The following is a 26,408-nucleotide window of genomic DNA, read 5'->3' as shown; positions in this document are numbered from 1 at the left end:
ACTCTACACCAAGCTTGAGAAGTGCGTTTTCCATGCCTCTAAAATTCACTTTCTGGGTTACATCATTTCCTCAGTTGGTGTAGAGATGGACTCTGCTAAGGTGGCGGCCATCAATGACTGGCCAGCCCCTCGTAACTTAAAGCAAATTCAACGTTTTCTAGGTTTTGCCAACTTTTATAGACGTTTCATCCGGAACTTTAGCTCCGTCGTGGCGCCTATCATCGCACTAACCCGCAATCGACCAGGCTTGGGTAAATGGAACCCGGTGGCTAACCAGGCATTTTTACGCTTAAAACAACTCTTCAGTTCGGCACCTCTTCTACGACACCCGGATCCCTCTCAGCCATTCATAGTGGAGGTGGACGCCTCAGCCTATGGGGTTGGGGCAGTCCTCTCCCAGCACCACGGGGATAAGCAGATTCCACATCCCTGTGCCTTCTTTTCGAGGAAACTCTCCCCTGCCGAGGTTAATTATGATGTTGGTAATCGTGAACTCTTGGCTATCAAGCTGGCCCTGGAGGAATGGAGACACTGGTTGGAGGGGGCTCATCACCCCTTTGTCATTATCACGGACCATAAGAACCTGGCCTACATTCAGTCGGCCAAACGCCTCAATTCCCGTCAGGCCCGTTGGTCTCTTTTCTTTTCTCGATTTAATTTTGTGATCACCTATACGCCTGGCTCGAAGAATGGGAGGGCTGATGCTCTCTCTCGGCTCCATGATCCCCAGGATCTGAACTACACACCGGAACCAATCATTTCACCTAACAGAATCCTCGGGGCGATCCACTGCTCTATTGAAGATCAGATCAGACGTGCCCTCAAGGGAGCTATAGTTTCTTTGTGCTGCCCCCCGGATAAGCTTTTTGTACCGGACAACTTGCGTTCTGCTGTCCTGCAATGGGGGCATGACTCTCGGTTTGCAGGCCATCCTGGGTGCAGACGCACTCTGGACCTACTCACCAGAGATTTCTGGTGGCCTTCCATGCGATCAGATGTTGCAGAGTACGTCCGAGCGTGCCCGGTCTGTGCCAGGATCAAGACTCCGCGTGCCAAGAAGACCGGTCTCCTTCACCCTCTTCCGATCCCACACCGCCCTTGGTCCCACATAGCTGTGGACTTCATTACGGACCTTCCTAGCAGTCAAGGTCATACGGTAATCTTGGTGATATCTGATCGTTTTTCCAAGGCAGCCCATTTCGTCCCCCTCCCAGCATTGCCCACAGCCCAGGAAATGGCATCACTGTTTGTGCAACAGGTCGTTCAGATACATGGGTTGCCCAACGATGTGGTCTCAGACAGGGGACCTCAATTTGTCTCGGCCTTTTGGAAAGCGTTCTGCCAAGCTTTAGGGACCCACGTATCTCTGACTTCGGGTTATCATCCTGAGGCCAATGGTCAGGTGGAACGGACCAACCAAAGCCTCCTTACCTTTTTGAGAGCCTTCACCTCCAACTCGCAGGATGACTGGTCATCGCTACTTCCCTGGGCAGAATATGCCCATAATTCCCTTACCTCCTCCTCCACAGGTCTCTCTCCCTTCCTCTGCTCACTAGGTTATCAACCCACTCTCATTCCTGCCAACCCTCCGGACACGGCGGTGCCGTCGGTGCGTCAATATATTTCCAAGCTGCGCAGGACCTGGAGAATGGCGAGGACAGCTTTCACCAAGTCAACCCAGCGCCAGGCCAAATTCGCAAACCGACACCGCAGACCAGCCCCCCGTTTTCGCAGAGGCCAGTTTGTTTGGCTTTCAACAAGGAACCTACCTCTACACCTGCCTTCCAAGAAGCTCGGGCCTAGGTATATCGGCCCCTTCAGGATACTCTCCCGGATCACCCCAGTTACCTTCCGTCTTGCACTTCCCCCCACCCTTAAAATCCACCCGTCTTTCCACGTCTCCCTCCTGAAACCCTTCTACCGCTCACCTCTGGCGGCTCCCCAACGTCGCCCGCCACCCCCGCGTCGCATTCGGGGGCACCAGGCATATACAGTCCACAAGATCCTCGACTCTAGATGGAACCGCGGTACCCTTCAGTATCTGGTTGACTGGGAGGGTTATGGCCCAGAAGAAAGATCCTGGGTTCCGGAGAGGGATATTTTGGACCCTGCGCTAATCGGAGACTTCCACAGGGACTATCCCGATCGGCCGTCTCGGGCGTCGGGAGCCGCCCGTGAAGGGGGGGGTACTGTCACGACCACCAGGCAGTCAAGACCAAAGCGTAAGCGAGCTAATCAGACCCAGCAGCGGGTGATTATTAACAAACGCCGCCGCACGAGTTAAACTACCTGCGCACACTCATTGCGGTGCGCACTGCTATTTAAACCATCTTCACCTGCTTCCCACTGCTCGGTATTGAGTTTACTCCTTGAGAGCTCTACCTGGCGTTTTTCCCGTACCTCGTTTATTCTGGATTTTGGATTCCCCTTCTGCCTTTTCGACTTTGCACCTCGCCTCTCGACTCGGACTGTCTGCTACCGGTGAACTTCCTGGATTACGACTTGCCTTTCGCCTTTTGACTACGACCTTGCCTCTCGTTCTGGTTTGTTCGCCTGCCTCATCTATCACCCGTGCCTGCGTCTGCACAGGATCCGTGTATCTTCTCACCAGGGATTCCTAACACGAACGTCAATGCTGAGCAAAGCTGAATGAGTGACCCGGAAATATATAGCCCCAGAGAGAGAGAGACACCCGAAGGACAGCAAAGCACAGGAAACTAGGGACAGGACAGAGTAGGAGCACCCTCTGGCTGCAGAGGGAGTGACAGGTATCTGGTAGTCCATATTACTGGTTAACACATGCATCAGAAAGATCATTTCTTTTAACAATCGCGGTAGTTTAACTTTGTATTTAGATATGAGATTGTCAATAACAGTAGGTGTGTAGATATCCCCCCAAAATAATCAGTCTTTTCTAAAATAATGAAGTTCTTATTTCAGCATTACAGATATGCAACTTTAATCATGCCATTGTCTTCATGGACATTTGTATCAGGGTGCTCATATGCTCATCAGAGGTGTACACATTTCTGAGGGGTAATGGTTGTGTCAGAGAGAGGCAGCTCCCAGGCAGCACAGCTGGTCAGGCGAAAGATGCCGTAGCTTCGACATGTCACATTAAATTAAGGTTAGTGTGTTGAGCCCACCTTAATATCTTTACTCTTCCCCAAACCCTATGAATGAGAGACAGTGTTCGGAAAGAAAGGGCTTCTAGTGATGCCGGCCACAGCTGTCTCTTTTGGTTAAGCACGTCAATTAAAATGGAAAAGTGGTGTTCCAAATGTCTCCCAACTGAAGACTCTGTGAACGACATGCATTGGTGTCCTGTTATATGTTTATGCAGTGCTGTCCACACTACACTATATTCTTAGTTCAGGGGATGTGCAGTTTTGGCGGTTTTGGCAACTTCCTGCAATTTAATGTCATGATAATACAGTGGTCTTATTCATAATGCAGATAAAGCTATAGCCATCTTACTATGGGCTATTTCACTAGGGCTAAAGCCCTATTCATCTATGAATAGGAGAGATTCTCCTTAGACAGAACTATTACAGGCTATTACTTTATTCTAAGTGCAGAATGTACTGTAGGTGCCTGAGAGTGTACTGCAAAACAACAAGTGCATTTTATTTATTTTTTTGTTATTCTTAAACTAACCAAAGTATTATCTCTCCCATCAAATTATTTCAATATATAAATAATTCTGGAGCTGTGTGAAGTAACAGCTGGGCTGAGAGCCATCAGCAACTGTGAGTTATTTGATGTGGTGCAGAAGGAAGTTTCTGACACAGAATAAAAATAATGGAATGTGTTTTGCTGTGTCAGATTTTTGTGAATTAATAATTTGTGATCTGGCTTAAGGATTATGTAAATACACTGAATAGAATGGCCCAAATGCTTATTCCTTCAAATTCTTTGGACTCTGAAGCACTTAACGTTATCCTTGACAATTAAACCTGATTCATCCGGTGCCCTCTGGAGGCTGTTTTATTCATCTTGCAGTCTAAATATCTGTACCTCCATTGGAGTAAAATGATTGGCAAATGGTTTCCTCTTAGTGATCCAATTAATGTCAACCTGCTCTTGCTTTGTAATCATTTTTATTTTTTTGGCCCAGCCATCTACATTGGAGAAACAGGAAGGAGACTTGGAGACCGCTTCAGAGAACACGTCAGGACTGTGGAGATTAAAGATCTCTCCAAGCCCATTGTTTCTAATTTCACCTATGACGGCCAGGACCACTCTAATCTTTCCGTCTGTGTTCTCAAAGATGGTTTTCCGAACGCATACATCAGAAAGACTATCGAAACCAAAATGATCCTGTAGCCTAATGACAGACAACTCTTCTTCTAAATTTTCTCCATTCATTTGGAAGTTTCATTTCACACCTCTCTACACCTATTCTGACTTCACACCTCTTGATTGGCCTCTCTTTCTGTCCCCTGCTCCCGCCTCTCACTCCTCCTCTCTCCCAGCCTTTGTTCTCCTGCTACATTACCTTTGCTTACTGCCTTGTCTTTCTCACACCTGAAGAAGGCCCCACGGCCAAAACATTGTGTTTTCTTTCTTCTTTTTTCAGTGTTTCAGTTGGTTTTTGTTAGAAGTCAGACTGACTTTTTCTTCCCTCTTTGCCTTTTCTATGTAAGAAAACATTAGTAAATTTCCTATCCATCCGTCAGTGTCTTTGAAAGCAGCTTTTATCGTGATATCTAGCATTTATTTCCTTTGAAGGATTTAATGTTTTACTGTTCATACTATTATTGGAAACGTGTCAAGAAAACGTACAGATTTAATATAGCACTTTTGGAGGGTAGCTCAGTGGTGTAGTGGTGTTGCTGACTCGCAGCGTTGGGGCCCTGGGTTCAATTCCAGACCTGGGGAGCTGTCTGCATGGAGTTTGTATGTTCTCCTCGTGTTCACATGTGCTTTCTCTAGGTGCTTTGGTTTATTTCCACTCTCCAAAGACATACAGGTTAATTGGCATATGGGAAAATTGGCCCTGGTGTGAGTGTGTCTGTGTGTTTCCTGCAATAAACTGGAGTTCCATCTAGAGTGTACCCTGTATTGTGCCCATTGCTTGCCAGGCTCAGCTCCCCTGTGACTCTGAATTGGATGAAGCAGTTAGAAAATGGTTGGATGGATATGGCTTCTTGAACGGTTTTGCTCAGCCTGTTTGTCAGTAGTTTCTTCCAAGGCTTTTCTTCACCGATATCCAGAATTCCTAACAATTCATTGTGTGAAGAAGTTCCTCATATCCTGCATTCTAAATTGTTTTCCACTTAATTTCTGTTATTGCCTCCTCATCCTGGTTTCTGTGCTAAACCTAAAGTTTAAAAGACAAAATCTCCTTTATATTTCCAGTTGCCCAAATAGAAGAGTGATTGTGCGTGCTTTCTGATTTGTCACAGAGTACCAGAGTACCAGCTCATGTCCTGTCCAAATGCCAAAAAAGGCCTTTTCCCTTCACTCTCTGACTATAGTAATTAAGAAGCAGAGGACAGGATATTGTTGAGCCAGATACCTCTTGATGTATCCTACATTCATTTTAAATAAAGCAACTCAAACACTTTTTGAAAGATGAGGAGCACTGAACAGTCAAAGGTTTAATTCATCCTTGTTAATGAAGGATTCAGTGCTTTGAGCTTATTGATTAGTATTTTTATTTTTTTGTCCCTAGTTCACCACTGAGAAAAGGAAGAATGCTTTCCTTTCACATGGGAACACATGACAGTTTAAATCTTAATTAAAACCTTGGCTGTGTTAATTGAGAGTAAAAAATCAAAGGTCTGTTAAATGCCTATAGTAAATACATATCATAAGGTTATAATAATGGCACAAAAATGTCTCTTTATTTAGTACAGTATTTTCTTTGTTCAGGATTAACATATTCCTTTCTTTTTCTGTCTATATACAGTATGTATCCAAATTTTGAAGATGAGCATGTGCTGTCATGGGTTTTCATTGCCTGGAAACTATCATTGTTTCTTTGTATAAAGATTCTCTGTTATCACTCAAACTGGTGAATGAAGTACATCTATTTCCTCATTCAGATGGAAACATTTTTAGCCTATTACTTCTGAACTTAATTTCCGTCATTTGTAGATGTTTCCTAATCTGAGCTATTAAAATAGTTTTGCTTCTAAATTAGCCTGTGGGTTTGTTTAAAGCTTAACAAAACAAAAAGAAAAATGAAAATGGCTTAAGGTCTGGAAGAGATTTAGTTTTGTTTTTGCTGGGACTGATTTTCTTTTTAGGTCCCTCATTTATTTTTACATTCCAAGAATGTGCAGTGCTCACCTGTATAAAAAGATACACATATAACAAATGTAAAATCACACATACATTAACCAAACAAAACAAAATAAAAACAGTAGTTAAATATATAGGTTTTTAAATAATGTTTAAAAGTATTCACAATCACAGTCTTGTAATCGGGCAAAGAATGCCAAGGTTATGGTGAGGATACTATAATTTATTGTGTACTGCCTGGTTTTAGGTATGATGAGAGGTCTCTTCCTGGCATATCTTAAATTGCATATCAGACTATACTTATGCATTACATCGTGATGTTATCCTGAGGCTAGACAATTCAGAGCTTTAACATTACCTCTATATTTCATGAGGAGCCAATACAGTTTACACAAGACAGGATTTATATGCTAGGAGAGATTTTAGTATTTAGTACCTTAGTAAATAACCCAATAAGTAATTTATTATGGTAATCTAATCTTGATTGAATAAAGGTAGTTTTTTATCATTAGTTACAGACAGCAAAGTTTTTACCTGAGCGATGGTAAGTTCATGAATGATAAAATAATATACTGATGATGATTCTAACACGACATAATCTCCAAACTACAATTTAGGGTCTAAAATAATACTGAGATTTCTAACGTCGGTGAAAGGTTGAATTTCAGCATTGTTGCTGAGAATATTAGCATGTCTTATCAGTTTAATGTAAGAAAACTCTGTTGTCTCTATATCTTAATACCTATCAGGAACCTGTATAATGCAGAATTTGCCGCAGTAGTATTTGATTTAGCTCAAATGTATGTCAGGGTTTCATTAGCATAACAATTAAACTGAAGTCCATGATGATGAATACTCTGGCTAAGAGGCAACATGCTAAATAATATAATAATAAAAAAGACTCTAGCACAGAGCCCTGCAAAACATCTGGAGCCACAGTGATAGGTTGAAAACAGCCAACATTTGCAAGATGGCTTCTGTTACCCAGTTGAGAACTAAATGCTCAAAGAGATAAACCAGTAGTCCCTAAATAACTTTCCGTATGATCTAGGGAAAACTTTACAGTATCATGATTTACATATCATGAACATGATTTACACTATCAAAAGCTGCTATATTAAAAGCTGAATATAAAATGACAGATTCAGCAACCATCAGGAAGTTATTATTTTAACAAAAGCAGTTTCACTTCTGCGTCTGAACTTAAAGGCATGGACAGCTCATTAGATGAAAGGTGGCATTGCAATTAGGCTGCAGCCATCCATTCTGGAATTTTTGCAAGAAAAAGACAATTATTTAACACAAGTGACACAATTGCAGACTTTAAATCAGATTTCAAGGGCTCATTAGTTAGTAGCTAACTAGAGAGTAACAAATGAACAAAGTACAGAGAAACTACTTGTAGATCTGAGTAGGAACTTAGGAATAAGATACAAGACACATGTAGTGCATCTCATTTAAGCTACCAACTCAGCCACACAGGTGGAGTCTACAACAGTAAATGAGAGAAACTCAGGGTTACTCATGGTAACTTTCATGACATTTGTATTGTAGTGTATTTCAGCCTCTTAATGTGTATCCTAGCCCATAGTGTTGTGAACCTAGTGTTAAGATTAGTTGTAAGAGAACTGATTAATAACAGGAGCTAAAATGAAAGGTGAAGGGCTTGGTTATCATAAAGATTGTAGTTAAACAATGGCTTCAAAGAATATGTTGTATGGAAAAACAATCCATTTATTTGTACTTCTGTACTTACATGTAAACCTGGAATACTGGCCAAGTAGTATAATGATATAGTGGAGATTCATAGGTATATACAGTAGTTATATAGTACACTAAAGTGGTCTTGTGCATAAAGTAAAAATGCAGATCAGAAATACAGTGTATTGAAGTATACTGAAGTGAATAAAGAAGTTTAGCATATGATGCTTATGATCTGATCAGTGCTGGGCACAATAGTTTAAAAGCTTAAAAGACCATGCTGCAGAGATAGATTAAGGCAGTAGTGGGTGCAGTCTGAACATGCATTTGAGGAGGTACTTCCAAGATGTGAGAAATTTAGCAGTCCTGATGTTTCCCTGCAGCTAGATTCACTTCAAATGAGCAAGGAGTCATGGAAGGACTTGGTCTGTTAAAGGAGTAGTTTTTTTATCTAAACAAACACTGAGGATATTTTTACTTCCCGAACAGTTTTATAGTATCCTTCTACAATTCACTAAAACATAGTAGATGAGTGCATAGTGAAGTATTGATCTAGCTAAACACTTTCTTGCTTGGTTGCATTAGTTGAAATGGTTTAGCTGCAGAGTGACCTTGATAAATCCCTCATGATTTGCAGTTTTCTAGCTAAGGATGCAAGTGACATTACACATAAGCATTACACATACACATAAGATATACAGCCTTGCTGCTTAGATCGATACTTGAATGTTTTACTTTTCTGATCCATAAATTACACTTTAAAGCAGATTAACACAAGCTGCACAAACATGTGGTACATTAATTCAGGAGTCTGTTCAGGACCTTAAAATAATCTCTGCATGAAACTTCTGGTGCTAAAAAGTCTTTTTAGTTTAAGTGAATGAAATGAACTTCTAAAGAAACCTATTAATAATAAAAAAACACCAGCAGAAACATAAAGCTATAACAAGCTGTACCAATGTTACCTACTATGGGGGATCGATTTAGAAAATGATGAAAATTTCATTTTAAATTAAAGAAAATGAATCTTATCTTCCATTTGAAAAATGTTTCTAACAGGTTCCCCTCCAGGGACAGCAATTTCATTGTGTAAGACAGTACAGCAAAAATAAAATTAGATCTCTTTAAAAGAGACACCATCTTGTTTAAACTAATGCAATTTAAGCCAAATGCATGGAAACTGGCAAAACAGAACAGTAACCTTAGTGATAATGGTGTTCTGCTGCTTTTTTTTTGCCATACATTCTCTTTCATGGCAAAAAAGGGAGTAAAGCTAAGGTATGTACAGTAAGTGCTGTACTAGTAGGACAAGCCTTGTCATTTTAATATTAAGCAAGTCGCCTTTCATGTCTTAATGTGATTTTCGGCGTACGTGATTGATTTGAAACATGCACATCAAACCATTTTTTTTCCACACTGTGAGCTCACAAAGCCTGAAGCTTAACCAGAGCCCCATCCACAGGCCAGATGTGGTGCTCACAGATAGGACTGGAGTTCACTCACTCCTAGCAAGCAACAGGGGCTGCTGTTGTTTGGTAAGCCAAGCAAGTTTGTCTGGCTTAAACCAACCGCATTGTATGCCACCCTTTTTCCAGTGATTCCAATCAGCTGGCTAATAGCATTGCCCAGATTTGAGCCAAAGGCTTGTGATCTACTGCATATTTATCAAAGTGTAACCCTTGTGGAAACTCTCTCAAGTGTCAGGATGTTTGCTTTGAAAATGTAGTAAGACAAGCAGCTGATTTATGGTAATAGTAACTTAAGTGATTGCTTCCTATATATTTATTTAGTAGAGCAATCTTAAACAGAACGGTTTGGCTAGAGAGAGTCAATGACTTGAGACTTATTCATTTTTCAAAACTTATGGACAGCAAAATATTCGTTTATATAAATATTACCAAAATATTATACTGCTCAATTTAGCAGCATGATCTGAAGATCTAATTCAAATCAGTGACATCAGCACCTCTTTGGGAAATGGGTAATTTTCTACTCTTCATCAAAGGCGTTTTGTCAGAACTTTAAGCAGGAGAGAGTAAGTTGGTGCTTGAAGGAACAAGAATTGTGTCTAACACTGTACTGTGGAAGTTTACAATTTGTCTCCTCTTTCTGTTGCAGATCTTTCAAAGAACAGGTTCATGGAAATCCCACCAGAAGTGTGCCTCTTTGCCCCACTGGAATCCTTAAATTTGTACCACAACTGTATTAAGTGCATTCCGGAAGCTATCATAAACCTCCAGATGCTAACATACTTGAACATAAGGTCAGTGGTATTTTTGCAATCATTTTCTTTTTCCCTACTATTTTAGAACAATTCGAGTGCTCCATTAAGAAATCAGAACAATATTGATTCAAATCACTGTATTCAACATAATGAATAACTAAAAGTTAACTCTGTGCTGAATAATATAAGAAAAATACAGCATTTCCTCTGTGGAGCTTTCTGCAGGTTTTCAGGTTTTAAACTTGTTATCAAATTTGTTACTCTGCATCACCACCTTGTAGCTTGATCTCATCTGCCTAGTCAGGTTGTGCCTGTTCTGTACTTTGGTGAGAGAACTCTAAGAAAATTCCTGAAAGAATTGAAAATTCTCTTTAACATCTAACGTCATCCATTTTCAATTTGGTTGGCATTAAACTTGCTAGTTTTTTTTACTGAGTTACACATGTGTTAATATTATTTGTGCAATGGAATGAGTGACATCAGTATTCATGGATTTTCTGTGGTGTTGTGTAGCTTTGCTTTTCAGTGGCCCATTAGATTGACATTTGAAATTAACAAAAAACATTCTTGGTTGTCAGATTGTGCTGTATCTTTCTATGAGTAAAGAGTGAACAGTAAACAAGTGAACAGAAAGTGAAAGATTCATTCATTGACATGTTTCAGGAAGGAGGTGGATTTAAAGTTTTTGGCAAGTTGTATCTGCAGGTAGGTCAAAAACAAGTGTAAGCTGGAGTTCATCCAGCTGACTGCTGCTCACTCTTCTGTGATTAACACTGAGAGAATAGGAGCAGACAGGAAGTAGAGTTACAGTTCCGATGAGTGGAACTGAGTTCTGCTGTAGCCCAAGAGGTGTGAATTTTTCAAGTGATACTGTATGTTTATGAATTGTCCTCTTCTGAGCTGTCCCAGATTAGAAGCTCTGATACTGTTCTTAAGGGAAATGAGACCATTTGCGCCCCATAATGTCCAAGATGTGAGTTTCCTGAAAAAATGAACAAAATTGTGTAGCCCAGAACATTCCTTATTCAGATAATGAGCTGAGACTGTGGTTATAATTATGGAAACTTTTTTTTTGCGTCCAGTGTGTCTGCTTTTGTTTAGGAATTGCTCATTGTGAGGATGACTAGGTACTCCAGTGGTTGAAGTGAAGGGCTTTTTCTCAGGAGCTTCATGGTTCAAGCCCTGATTTGGCTAGTGTTTGACTGTACATGCTGTTATTGAGGTACTGAGCCTCCTTGTGCTCAAAACATGGCTCATCTTCTGTCCTCTGCCTTTATCTGTTGAATACAAGAACCAAGTAAATGATAACTTGTTATTGTTTTGAGGTTCTGAATAATATTTAAATAATATAATCGCGCATTGAGCAGGTTATTTCCTAATGGCAGTATATCTGGCCATTTTTTTAATCTTTAAAAATGTTTTCTTTGTTCAGTTGTGAACAATGATGAGGTGCCTGTCGGTTTTTACACAGTGGACCTTAAAATTATTGGTTATTTGCTTTTGCGTATTTGAAGTGGCACAGCAACACAACAAAGCAAATATGCTGCATCTGTAGTTTCATAAAAATGTTCACAAGGCAGATGGTGGTTGCTTTTTGTGAGAAGGAGAGTCTGTTAACGTGACTGGACCACGTCTGTGGCACATACTTCAGATTGTTTTTTAACGTTGTCTGACAGATTCCATCGGGCTCTCAACACTTCTTCATGCCTTTCTGCTTTCCTGCTTGCAGACCAAAGTTATGTCTGCTGTATCTCATACAAAGCTTTTCGTATTTTTCTTTTTTGCCATCATCACATCCAGATATAATTAGATTATCAGTGATAACTATTTCTAAATGTGGAATTTCTTTCTTCTTTCCGTTATTCAGTAAATATTTGGGCAACTGACAAAGAATAATGCAGATGGAAGAAAAGCAAAGCCACAGAGTAAAACAGCTGCAGTGACAGGGTACAGTGTAGGAGCTTGCAAAGTTTTTGTGCTTTGCAAAAACTTTTAAATAGTGTTCTTGCTCCATACAGAATAATCCCAAAGCACTTTAGGGAATTGATGTTCTTTATCTTCAATTATTATAGAAGTCCCTGAATATAACACTTAATTTTTTTAGAGTTTTATTTCCATACGTGATAAAGGATTTTTGTGGGTAGCAATTCCTTGTTCTATGTCTTATTGTCTAGGTGTCTTGAAATTGATATTTAGGTACAGTATGTGTTCTATTGATCCATCAGTATGTGTATGTGAAGAATATGATACTCATCCTAGACTTCCTATGATTTGGGAAAGTTTAGGTGTGTAAGAAGAGGGAGGTCAGGGTGATGTCCTGGAGAGCTGAAAGCCTCAGATTTTCATTCCACCAAAAAATCTTAACTGCATAATTCAACTGATTGCTTTAATTATAGTTTTACAGTTTAAAAAAAATACAGTCCTTTCCAGCTCTTTTACAAGTGATGAATTAAACCGACGTACAAAAAAAGATGCAGGAATTGGCCTTCCATGATACGACATCGGACATCTCTGTGTCATAGCTTTGAAGACGGGTTTATGCCTGCTTTCAAAATTTCACTCAGCTAGGTGTTCCAGTACCAACGACCAAGCCCTGAGAGCCCATGTGTAGCCAATATAAGCCATGTTTGTAAATCTGTAATTCTGACATCTTGCTGTTAGCAATTGGGCAGTTTTTTGAATAATGAATCATGATTTTTTCTCTTGCATTAGTCTATGTGTTGCATTTCAGGGCTAAGGTATTTTAGTGTGTCATAAAGCATTACTTAGAGCATTTATGTGTTTGGGCAGCCTTAGTAATTGCTCACAAATGATATATCCTGTTTGTTGCATTAATATATGTCTTATACAGTACATCTAATCTAAGCTTCTTTAAAGAAAGCTATTTTGCTGTCACAGCAAATGAATCTGTTTTTGTGTTTATGGCATTAAGTGTCAAATTATATGTTTTCATTTTTGTTAGAGACGACACATTTTAAAACCCATTGAAAACCAATTCCTTTGTGTACAGAAGCATCATTGATGTCCTTCACGAGCAAATGTTTATAGCTAGTCTTTGATTTTTCAATAAAACACTTTTTGAGTATTTATTGCAAATAAGATGCACAGTAAGTGATTTGGCACTTCTTAAACTCTTTTAATGCAATTCTGTCATAGCATGGATTATCCTGATAACATATAACATAATATTTCTAGTGAGATATTATTGTTGTTGGTGACATAATAACAATTATTGGATACAAAAGAGATTCACTTTTCAATTCAGCAGAAGAACTGCTGCCCTGTCTAAAAATATATCCTGTGCTCTGCTTCTCTTTTTTGGACTCAGACCTACATTATCTACAGTACTGTTTTTTTTTCTTTTGCAGTCGGAACCAACTATCAACGCTGCCAAAATACCTTTTTGACCTTCCACTAAAAGTGCTAGTAGTAAGTAATAACAAGCTGGTGTCCATACCGGAGGAAATTGGAAAAGCAAAAGATCTCATGGAGTTGGTGAGTCATGTGGTTGACTCCGTATCACTTTGGTATTGTTTTCCAGTCAGCTGTTAACTTTATTCACCCCCTTATTTCTTATTTTCTAGAAATTTGTCTTTTTGATAGACTTTTATTTTTTTCAGAATGAAAGATTTTAAGTGCAGGAAGTTCTGCAAATAGCTAAAAAGTGTGGCATTTCTTTGTTGAGTGACATAATACAATTTCTTCTTTGTTATTCCTTACTGTGTGGTGGGATTTCAATAATGTTATGTAAACCATAAAAAATTACTCATTGTAGCTGTTCAGAAAGTAGCCCCACTTCATTTTCACACACACTCTACTGAACATGAAAGGGCCCACTCAGATGTATATAAGCACTTGTAGGTTGAGTGACTGTTCATGACCTCATATTAATGTTTCATTTTTGTTGCAAGATCTTAACCTGGAAATCTGCTGTTTGTTTTCTTAGGTTAATACATTTCCCCCAAAATGGCGTGTATAGCACATAAGGCATAATTGTGCTTTTTATAGAAAGTCTAAACCATGGGAGCCAGTGTTGTTATGCGACGGTGACATGGGAACAGAAATTCTCTTTGCATGACAGGAATCTCCACTGGGAAATTTCATTTCTCCATATTCAGTGCAGATGATGTTAAAGTATTGTGACTGAAGTTAAATGCAGGGTGTTTTACCTTTCTAATTGGAAAATGTATCCATCCAGGCAGGCTCTGTGTATTTGGCTCAAAGGGCCATGCATGGTTCTTTTTTATCAATCAACACAGTTCTGAAGTGCTACAATGGTACAACGACACAGTTAGCATAACAACTTCATGACTTTAGTATGAATGTACATATTGATTTTTCTCCCAGCAGCTAAGATAGACATGCGTCAAAGTTTGATCTATTAGCAATCTCTCTTTATGAATATTTTGCCACAAACATTTGTGGTGTGGGCTTGACCAATAGTTTTTTTTTAAGTTTTAAAACCTGATATAATAGTGAATTGATGTTTAGCATTTGTAGACACTTCCACAGGATTTTAGGGTTTTCTTGTATATTTCAGTAGTAATAGTGCTTGTTCAGTCTAGCCTTAGGCTCAGGCATCTCTACTTTGAGCCTGGGTTATATCTCTAGCTGACTATGAACAGAATTGTCTGAGTGTCTGCGCAGTGTTGGCAAGAGGTTCGCTGGGTGAATGGATGGCTATCAGTCAGCCAGTTTCTCTCAGTACAACAGCGACTCTTGTGACTTCCCAGGCTCCTGCAGGCTTGCAGTGAGGTCAGTGATGACACTGCTTCTTCCATCAGTACTAAGTCTTCTGTCAGGTGCTATGGAGCTTGTAACACATGACTGGCTTTAACAGATAGGTGTGGCAGAGCAGCAGGATTGCTGACTCAGAGCTGAATTTAAACAACTGACAATTTCAGATTGTGGCATTGTATGGCATTATAAGGTGGATATACTGTATAATACATAATCAGTGATTTCTATGAAAAATATGTGTTGCAAACCAAATGTGTTGCTTTGTAGTTCTGACAATAAACAGTATAAGATAGCTAATTATTCTAGTAATTGAAATCTAGGTACAATAGAACTGTCCTAGATGCTGCTACATTGCATAAAATAAAAAAGGTGTAGACCAGAAAAACCTTTACACATTCATATATCTTCAACTTCCTGATTCTTCCTTTTAAAAACTGTATCCTTCCATAATCATTCTATAGTACATTACTCCTGTATTGATTTGATAACCTTAATTCACTATTCAACCACAAGAGCAAAATCAAGGCCTTGTCACAATTTATAATTATACGATAGAAAATTACATTTACTGTATTTTCTATTGCAGTCTTCATGTCTAGCCTCTTCAATGCGCTGCATGGTACAAAATTAGAAACAAGTTGACAGAGCTCATATCGTAGTTAGTAATCACTTCTTTAGAAAACATTCAGCATTCTGACACCTGGAATGGAGTTTCAGAAACAAGATATCTGAGAGCTGAAGTATTTAGCTCCTGGTTGTTGAACACTATTCTTAGGAATAACCACCAAATCTGCTGTTTGCCAGAAAGAAATATAAGGAAAGTGGTTTAGAGAATGCCGGCTGATGAGAAGGCGCCCTCCCAAGACCATCCCGCAGTCCTGGCGTTGTGGAGTATCTAATGTTTTCTTTTCGTGTTCATTTTGGCGCCTTTTGTGTCCCTCGCAGGATATAAGCTGCAATGAGATTCAGGTTCTGCCCCCGCAGATGGGAAAACTCCAGTCCCTGCGAGAGCTCAACATCCGGAGGAACTGTCTGCAGGTGCTCCCGTCAGGTGAGCTGTGCAGTTGGCTGGTAGACAGCCTGGCCGATATGAGCTGTTGGGCAATGCGGGGCTCAGCAGGCGCCAGGCACCCTCTGCTCAGGGCAGAGCCCCGTTCTCCAGAGGTAACTGGTGTGAATCTGAATTATGACCAAGCCAGGTGTGATGAGCTCGCAGTCCTCCGAACCAAGGCTGCGTGTTGTCCGTCTAATTCCACAGCTGCTCTTCCCACTCCTGGCTTTTTGTTGAAAAGAAAAACAAAATGGCTGGACACTGTACATCAGGGTCCACCAGCATGTCACTCTCTCCCTTCCTTGTCCAGCAGGAGGCCAAGCTCATTAACAAGGGGTGTTTCTGAAACCTGTCTCAGACAATCTTTTCTCTGAATTGTTCCAGAGCTTGCTGATCTTCCTCTCATCAGGCTAGACTTTTCCTGCAACAAAATCACTGAGATTCCAGTATGCTATAGGAAATTAAGGCATGTTCAACTTATCATACTGGACAACAACCCAATGCAGTCACCACCAGCACAGGTCAGTCTGTTTGCTTTTTATTTCCCGTCAGTTTTTCCAAATAATTGTCCTTTGAAATAGATTTTCAGATGCTTTATGTATACATGACTTACAACCATGCAATATTAGCACACTGTTCTCTACTGTATCATAAAAGTATGAAGCACTGTAGTGTGTATTGATTGTGACATAACTGTTTCTGAACTGTCAGGCTACTAAGCACTGTTAATAAATCAATAAATCATATAAATCATAACACCAAGTGGTAGTTTTTTAATGACAATTAAGGGTCGGAATGTTCCTTATGGACTGTTTGCCACAAAAAGGAAATTAAATATGGAAGCAGTGACCATTAATAAAAGATTTCTTTCAAATAACAGTGAAATGAGCTAAGATAAATTTTATAGCAGTCTCTTATATTTGTCACTCACAACTCTCAAAGTATAACACGACTACAGTACATTGTATTAGTCCAAGTCACATTACCTACTTTAATGAATGTTTCCCAGTTATAAATTAAAACTGTTACTCTGTTGAGGTCTGTTATTATATTTTTAAATGTCTTAAAAAGCTGATTGTTTCTCAAAAACGTTTTTTCTCTCAAAAGTCCATCTCTCCTGCCATCTAGAGGACAGTTGAATTTCTACAGTTTTGTTTTACAGAATGGTTCACTGCTATCCCTGCGCGTTGTGTGAAGTGCTAATTTTAGTACTGCCATTTTATCTTCCAGGTTTCTTCAGCCAGTACACTTAAATGCCTTCTCTGTAAAGACTAGTCTAATAGAAAGACAGTCAGATTTCACAGGTGCATTGGCTGTCAGTCTAAAACGAGTAAGGGGTGGTAGAGGAGAAAACTGGGCTCGGGTTTGTGCCTCTTTTGTGTCCTTTCACATTATGGGAGTCACCATTAGGGCATATTGTTGACATATGGTTTACATCTCATGTTTAATGTATTTGGTGGTTTCCTTTCAGATTTGCTTAAAGGGTAAAGTGCACATTTTTAAATACCTGAACATCCAGGCCTGCAGACAAATGGACAAAAAACCAGACTCCCTAGACCTTCCTTCATTAGGAAAACGGATCCTTCAACAACCCCTCACTGACAGGTGTGCTTTAAAAAATCTATTTTCATTCTGATCTACTAGATCACAGTGATAAGCGTTACATCACATCTCTTTCATTACCACATATCCAATTCAGGGTCATGGCCGCCCAGAGTCTATCCCGGGAAGAAGTGGGCACAAGGAGAGATACATCATAGGATCTGTTACATTCAGCAAATAAATAGTAACTGTGATTTAAAATTTGCAGAAATATGTCGAGTTTAAGTTTGTTCGCTGCAGAGGTTGTGTTCATTTCTTTTCACTTAGAAAATTAACAAAACATGGACAGTAATTTGGCCAGGGGGTGACCAAAATTGTGCATACAATTGTATATTCTGACTATGTCAGTTATTGCTGCTGATCGTTTGGCCCTGTCCCACGTCTGTCAGTTACGAGTTTTGCGTAAAGTGTTTTCCATCCATACAAACTCTTCACACCCCTTGTTTAATGAACTCCAGTTACTCCACTCAGAATGCAGATTTCCCAGCTTAAAAACAAACAGCTATAAGTTCTCATTTATACCGGTGGCTATAAGCTTGCTTAACAAATTATTCTTTTGTGAATGTATATGTGTATTGTTTGTTTATGGGTTCTCTTTATATTGTCTGCTGCTGTCTATAAAATTGCCCCCTTGGGGATAACTCTCTCTAAAGGTAAGCTCTTAGATGTGCAGTATGTTATTGGGGGAAAACAGAACCTGCATGCTGATTGGGCCTCTATCTTAAATTTTAATCTTAAATCTTGAATCTTCTCTGTTGCCCTTCCCTGATGAATATTAGACCTTTAGCTGCAAGCATACAGGATCACAAGTTGTAAAGCTGGTTTGCAAACAGCTGATATTTTCACCAAATAACCACTGGAATCATTCAAGACAACGTTTACTTTTCAGTTTTGTATGAAGTAGTATGAAGTGGGGAAAAAAAGCAGTGGCCCCTGAGATGCTCTTGTCAGAAATTTGAGTATTTTTCCTTAAGATCATTTTGAACACCAGTAGTAAATCCACTATGATCTAAATGCAGAAAGGCTTGTTTAAGTAACACACACACAGAAATTTAAATAACTGTTTTTTTTCTTTTCACACCTCTCCCAGTGTGAAAGGAAACCTCTTCTCCACAATCATTGATTTGCTGTATGATAAATTGAAAATAATGACACTTTAGTTGCTCATCCAGTAGTGGTAAGTGCATAGCACGAATTGAATCCCATAGTCCAGACATCGCTGATTAAAGTTTGTTCTCTCATTAGATGTCTGTGACTGGCTTTCATTAAGCAGCACAGCCTAACCCACCAGGCAGCTGCAGAGTTATCTGGGTTTCCTTGGCTCAAACACTCGTTGGGTAGCTGTAATCTTTCTTGGCTGTTAGTGAGAGACAGATTACTTCTCGGCACTGCCCTTTTTAAAATTAGGCCCTGTATTCCAGTTTTATGTAATCTGGTGAACCTGGTTTTGTCGCTACCTGGGATTAACTGTGATTTGGCATTTGTGAGTTTGCATCATTTTCGGGTTGAGTTTTCATTAAGCCCTGTGTTCAACACCCTGTGAAGCTTGTACTATGACAAGAAGCAAATGGCCTAGAGGATGAGTGCAAAATTTCCTTTTTCAGTCCACATGATGGTTTGAGGGCTGTAGTGATTTAAATTCAAGCAGTCAGGAGTTCAGCATTCAGTTTTCAGTATAAACTCCTGCAGATTGTTCTAGAATTGTCAGACTTATTAAGGTGTAATGATTTTTTTTTTCAGTATGGAGGATTTTTATCCCAGTAAAAGTCATGGACCTGACTCTGGCATCGGCAGTGACAATGGTGACAAGAGATTATCTACAACAGAGGTAGAGTGCTCCCCCTTCCAGGATTCTTCTGTCTTGCTTTCTTTTCTGTTGGGGTCTACAGCTGTTGTGCTTCTTTACAGTGACAGAAAGCCGGAGTTGTTTTAATAAGAATTTCTGATCATAAGACAATAGTATGCATTCATCTTTTTATCGCCTGTTGCACAGAAAAGTTGTAAAACATGAATCCCAGCAATATTGGTACTCTGATCTCTCCTCACCTACAGTATGTAGTTGTTGAGGACCTTTACTACCTCAACAGCCCTTTATAAAATCACTTTTAAACATGGTTAACGTTCCTTACACAATAAATTTGCTTTTCTTAGCCCATTTACCCACAGTTAACTCAAAACACTTACACATTCACCTGACTGGTCATTTCCTGCAGGTTTTCCAGTATACAGTAAAACATGGGCAGACATACACTTACATGTGGTAAAGCTGACAAGAAGCAGCAGTCACATTAAGAAGGTAGATTCTTAATGTGAATGTCAAATTACACATTAAGGAGTAATTTGAGCAAGGCCACATTATAGAAACCCAGAGTCAAATTTAGGTAGGAAACTGAGATTAACTCTCCTACTTTTACCAACAGTGTAACAAGACCTTTGATTGCCAAGTAGTTAGGATCTTAGTTTAATGTTTCATCCTAAAGGATAAGAACTCCCATAGCATATTGTCATTCTTTCTGGTTATTTTTCAGGGGCCTTAGTTTGGAAAGTCTGGTTCTGAGTTAATATTGCCACCTATTGGTCTATCAACACTGACTACAATCTAGTTTTCCATAGTACTCAGCAGGCCCAGTCTTGCTGAGTTTCAGAGATCTGATGAGAGCAGGCCAGAAGGTGGTACAGTAACTCCGCTGTAGAATTTAATACACTTCAGCAGGATAAACACTTAAACAATATATTGCAAAGGAACACGTAATAGGTGTATTCAAAACACTTACACCTGAAGAAGGCTTCACAGCCGAAATGTTGTGTTTTCTCTTTTTTCTTTTCAGTATGGAATAAACCTATTACTTGTTCCTTTGCAGTCTACGTATGCTGACGCAGCTACCCACCTGAACTAAACAATGTACTGTATGCTAAAGCATGGCAGACAGTATTTAGAAACTGTACGTTTTCAAATTGGAATTCTGCAGCAGTTGTTTAAAACCCCAGCAGAATTCCTGTATCTCAGTAATGCACTGTGATGCTGTGCGTTTTGACTGCTGACACCTAGTGTTTGTGCGGTTCTGAATGAAAATGCACTCTTTCCAAGTGGGAAGAGAAGAGTATCCTGTGTACCCAGGTTTTCAAATATATATAAATCTAAATATATACCACATGTGATTGGGTTATATAAAGGCAGTGTAATTTACAGTGTAATAATACACCGTAAATAATGTTCTCAAAAGTTTCCCTTTTCAGACATAAGAAACTGGTATTTGAAGTGCTTGATAGCTATACCTTTAGGGAAGGAAAATAACTCTTACATTCTGAACTGGTAAAATATTTCTAGCCTTACAATCTATATTTTTTTTAATAAATAATAATAATGAGTATATGATTCATAGTTCATTATATTTAAACTTTTACACTGCTGGGTGCTGCTAATTTAAATGACTAAAAACAAATTTTATAATATGTGGTTAATTCGTTATTTTAGCAACAAAAATATATATTTGGTTTTGTTGTACAAAACAGTACTTTCCAGTAAATTTAATGCATTATGAATTATTATATTTGAACAAACATAACCTATTACATATATTGGAGATTAATGCCATAGATTAAAACAATATATGCTAAAGCATGGTAGACAGTATTTGTGTTCTTTTCCATATTGTTTTCAAACTGGAATTCTGCAGCACATACCTGTATTTCAAATTTTATCAGAATTCCTGTGCTTCAGTCAGTGCACTGCAAAATATATTAAAATATGCCATGTATTGATGACATTTCTATAGCATGAATGACTTATTTTAAATATTTGATCAGTTTAGGTTTGTTTTCAAGATGTTAACATAAATGTTTCAGATAATATCTATAGGTTTTTAGATTTTATTCATAAGAAGCATTTTAAATGTCCTGTGCCTGCTTTCCAAAGAAGATGTGTGCATTTATTTATTGTTGAACTGTTTTTGGAAAATAAAAGTATCGTATTTTTTTGCTATGCATTAAAAATATTTTGAAAAGGTGGGATGCTGCTTAAAATCCTGATTTTGGCAGTGAGTGCTCCCTGTGATTATCATTGGGGATTGTGGGAATCTGTGGTTTGAAGTGTTAGGCCAAAAAGAAAGATACTCCTGCCTTCTACACCAAACAATATAACCTAGAGTTAAAGCTCTCTCTATATAGATATGGATGCTACAGAATGAATGGGAACCTATCTTGCTATTCTAAAAATATATCCACTAACCAGGATAGACCATTTTTAACCTAGGGATTCTTCTTACAGGAAATCAGAGTTTCCTAAAAACAACACAATGGCAAACTCTCTTAACAAGGTTCAAATACTTAACTCTAGTCTTTAAGGCTGATAGGAAGAACCTTCCCCCGGCAGTGTCTCTTCCCCTCTTCCCCTTCCCTTCCTCCCCTGGTGTACCTGCCAAATGAGGAGTCAAGAGAGTACAGAAAAGAATGGTCAAACATTTTTGTCACTTTTTGTCAAAAGGATCTGACAATAGACAGGTATAGGTGTTTGATGTTAGTTTATGTTAGTTGCAACAAAAAGGGGGGATTATAAGAAAAACGTTCCATGTTACACGAGATGAAACTGTGCCAAGTTTAATAACAAATGCGTACAGCCATTAAGGATGTTATGATGGGATCACATTTGAAATATTCCAGTTAAGTGGGATATTGTTTATATAAGGTCTGGGTATTTTTTGCTTGTCTGTATTGCTTTTTACATCATTGTAAATGTCAGCCCTGACGGTGACCCTGATTTCTCTGATGACAAAATGAGAAAGAATTGAACTGAGTTTCGATTTCCTTTTTTCCAGCCATCAGATGATGATACCATCAGTCTTCACTCTCAGGTATCAGAAACACCCCGAGAACTGGTGAAAACTGACAGTCACTCAGCAGGAACAAAGCTCGACTTGAGCAAAGGTATTTGAGGGTGTTTTTGTTCCTGTATTCCCATGTATCTGTCTGAGCCTGCATCTCTGTTAATTTGCCCTGCACGTCCTAATTTTACACCCCTGCTTCTCCACACAGGAAGCAACAGAAATAAATCAGATTCTAAAGTCTAATGTCACCATGTTGACTAAAATTTGAATGTGAGTTGTCTCAACAAGTTGAAATTGCACTTGAACAAACTGCAGTGATATTTCAGATCAAAGGATAGACTGTAACAACACATAGTGTAAAAATCAAGAATGGAATTGTTGAGAATGATAGGACAAAAGGTCAGTTTTTCCTAATGGCTTATTGGATTGAGCAATTAAAAAGCTGTTTGTAAAGGATTCCAGTGCGCACTACCTTATGTGCTGAATATTATCTCAAAAGGGGTATAGTCTCTATTTCATGGAATGGACAGCCATTTTTTAGTACTGTAACACATGTTTAGTTCATTGCAGTTTAATTTAATTCAGAATAAAATGAAAGCCCCTAAAAATAATGGAACTGTCCATTATTCATACTGTCCTGTGTTTAAAGGATGTAAATGGGCTTTGTAAGAATGCACCATACAACTGGCGCCTATGATTTGTTTGCTCTTATTAGAGAATGTTAAATGGGCTGGTTTGATCGTAGCCAGAGTGTGCGAATCATTCCACATTCCAATATTAATCTTAATCTTATTATTTCTTAATAATAATAATAATAATAATAATAATAATAATAATAATAATAATAATACTTACACTTGAACAGTGCACTCAGAGTGATGTACAGGTAATGGGGACTCCCTCCACCACCAACATGTGGCATCAACCTACTGTAGAACAGAGCAATGAAGCCAATTTATACATGAGATTTATGGAGGATTATGAGGAGGCCATGATTAGTAAAGGCCTGGGGGGGATTTTAATGGCATGATATTGCAGCAGTCAAGCACCACACTATGTAGTAATGCACCGGAAGGAGCACTCATAGAGTGATTTTGAATCTTGTCAGAAGCTGAAGATGCAGATCACAGTATTAAATACACCATTCATCTTATTCTATGCAAGCTCAGCTACCAAAGCTGAAATATTCTTCACATCCTTGTAATAATATGGATTGTCCCATTTACATTCAAGATAAAATTCCTTGGGACAACATGGTGACACAGTGGTTAGCATTGCTGCTTCACAGTGTTGGGGCCCTGGGTTCAATTTCTGGGTTGCTCTATGGAGTACAGATGCAGCCATTCAAAGTGCGCGGTACAAACCTGTACTGCACTCAACTGCCTACGTTATACTGCGGTACGTGATTGGTTGGCCAAAATGACAACTCGTGGTACATTGGTCGGTAGTGAAAAGATTTAATAATTTAATCTCTTTACTGTGCACGTTTTAATTCTCTTAGTATTGAATATTTATATGGAATTTTACAACTAAAGGGAAATTTAGTAGCTGAGCATAAAAAGAAGAGGAGCATAACGCAACTGAAGGTCATAAACTATATTAATTTAGGAACATAAACATATGATGTAAACTGTACTGTAAACTACTGTTTGTGCTACAGTACATGAATATAATTATATCGTTATTAATTTCTTTAGATACATGATTCCATATTATATTCCCTATTAATCAAATTCTAAAAGTATGCTTTTGTTTACTCTGATAACGAGCGTATTTGCAGAAAAGCTTAAAACTATCACTTTTCTCACAAAGTATTTAAACGTACAGTGATATGGTCAGAAGGAGCACGTAAAAACGTTTCAGAAATAACCACATGTAAGACTTTAATGCTTAAAATGCTTAGGGAGAAATGGAATACTGGTGTGTATTTTTTCTTGAAAATACCAATATCAGCAATATACTGTTTATATAATATGTTTATGTTCCTAAATTGATATTGTTTAAGAGCATGTGAAAGGCATGGTGAATCGGAGATTCAGTGGACCAGAGTAATACTTTGAGTTTACAGCTTGTCCAAGGTCATTCATTATTAATACTATTAGTAATATCTTCGGTAAAGACTTTGATGCATAAAATATTTCTGCATAACTAAAATATTTATGATAAAGGTGGTAGGTTGTGTACTTTTGTCCAACTGAGCAATATTGCTTTCATAAAAAAAAAAACTTTTTAATTTATAATGATTAACATGCTGTAATACACAGTTTAAATGTAAAAGTCTAAAGCGCATACAACTTAAATTCTTAATTGAATAAAGATTGTCCCTCAGTAGTGATCGGGATTCAAAACCGGGTGTTTTCTGGTCACAGCTCAAATGCTGTACATGAGAGGTTAAGCTTTATTAGCTCCACCTGGCGGTTTTACAAGGTGATTCCGGATACTATTAACATGCTATTAACATAATCTAATTTGCATGCGGTAAAGTGTAGTGGCATGATTACTTGGGTATCCCTAGCAATTGTTGGACAGTATATTTAAGTGCACTTGAGAACTCGGTGGTTGCAAATGAAGGAGCATTGTATTTACAAATGCGTCTGGCAAACTGCTGCCTGTTAAGTTTAATTTTTAGAGACATCTTTCTGTCCTTCCTGTCGTTTCTCAGATCAGGAGCCTTATGACTACATTGACCCCAATACAGAGGAGGACACACCCCTTTCTGAAGCCAGCGATGTTCACTTCAGTGGTCAATATGTATCCTGCATAAAGGTAGGAGTTAAAGATTCCTTTTCCACACACGGGAAATTAAATTGGGTACAGTGCAGATCTTTAAAATAAAAACAAAAATAGGAATGTTTCATTGGCAAAAATTAAAAACCGGAAAGCAGATAAAATATATGTGAAATAACTAACATTAACAGCAGTTCTTAGCATGTACCAATCCTACAAATTGTTTAACTTCACGTTTCATCATCTGCAACATCCAATGTTGTTTACTTTTAGTGCAGCCGTGAAGTGTAAACTTCTCATTTCATATATGTTGCCAATAGGTGTCTCTTCGTCAAAGCCACACACTTTTCAAAAGAATGTGTGATAACTAAGCATTTCAATTCTTTTGAAGCTGTTGTCTGTGTTGCATTTTGGCAGGCTAGACTATTTTTTGTTTTTCCTCTCATCACTTTTCTTAAGTAATTTGTCCCTTCTCTCTGGGCAAAAGGCTACCCCATTGCTTATCTTAGGTATACAAGCAATGCTAAGGTACTGCTTGAGGCAGAGCAACACGGTGTGAATATTTCATGCTTCTCAGTCTAGAAATTCTTCTAGAAATCCTGTGCCTTCTTTTTTTTGTGTTAGGACAGAGCCTTTTTGAAGTTGAGGAAGGCTTTGAGGCGGCAACATGTAACTTGCTATTATTACTTGGGCAATCTTTTTAATTAAAGAGTGGTCACCTCCCACTCAGCTACAGATTTGTTTTGTGCTTCTCCATCAAGAGCCATGGCCCCTCAGCTGTGGGTGTGGTGGTTGTGAGAGCCATACAGTAGGTGTCTTGTTTGTGAGGTGCTTACGTTAGGTGAGTTAAAGGCAAACGTGACATTGAAAAATCACTGTAGCTTTATCCATCTACTTAACATAGATTTATAGAAAGCTCAAGTTTTCCCATATAGACTGGGAAGAATGGGGAATGTCAGAAGCAGAAACTGAAATGGTAGACATGGCTAATGATTCCTTTCTTGCTCAGTTTGTGAGAGCATCTACCAAAGGGAAATTCCTGTATTGAACTAAGGTTAGAAAAACACAGGTGAGAGAACCATTCGGGAACGTCTATCATAGTTGGGATATGGTTTGAAATACATTTTGAAACTTCACAGGGAGAGTTTAGAAGAAAGGTTTAAAGAAAACAGGCTAGGAAGAATTGAGAGTTACTGTATATTATATGACTTTAATATAAGTAGAATGAGAGAAGATGTATAAACTGTAGAATCAGTAAAGAATGAATTGCAGGAATTTAAAATTGTTTTGC

General features: G+C 38.7%; 1 protein-coding gene across 5 annotated transcripts in view; it reads left to right on the top strand.

Moving 5' to 3' along the window:
• lrch2 (leucine-rich repeats and calponin homology (CH) domain containing 2) overlaps window positions 1-26,408 on the top strand; it is a 117,636-nt gene that overhangs the window by 38,484 nt on the left and 52,744 nt on the right. For all 5 annotated transcript variants that reach the window (XM_088649027.1, XM_088649030.1, XM_088649029.1 and 2 more), the window contains exons 2-9: window positions 10,069-10,213; window positions 13,543-13,669; window positions 15,860-15,965; window positions 16,350-16,486; window positions 17,437-17,570; window positions 19,308-19,395; window positions 22,382-22,490; window positions 25,053-25,156. In XM_088649027.1, coding sequence (XP_088505153.1) covers window positions 10,069-10,213; window positions 13,543-13,669; window positions 15,860-15,965; window positions 16,350-16,486; window positions 17,437-17,570; window positions 19,308-19,395; window positions 22,382-22,490; window positions 25,053-25,156 — 950 coding nt within the window. The remainder of the gene's footprint in view (window positions 1-10,068; window positions 10,214-13,542; window positions 13,670-15,859; window positions 15,966-16,349; window positions 16,487-17,436; window positions 17,571-19,307; window positions 19,396-22,381; window positions 22,491-25,052; window positions 25,157-26,408) is intronic.

This window comes from Lepisosteus platostomus, chromosome 10 (assembly GCF_059453375.1).
Source record: "Lepisosteus platostomus isolate fLepPlt1 chromosome 10, fLepPlt1.hap1, whole genome shotgun sequence".
Classification (NCBI taxonomy): domain Eukaryota; kingdom Metazoa; phylum Chordata; class Actinopteri; order Semionotiformes; family Lepisosteidae; genus Lepisosteus; species Lepisosteus platostomus.
The sequence above is the reverse complement of the archived record's forward strand: the minus strand, read 5'-3'. Positions and strand labels throughout refer to the sequence as shown.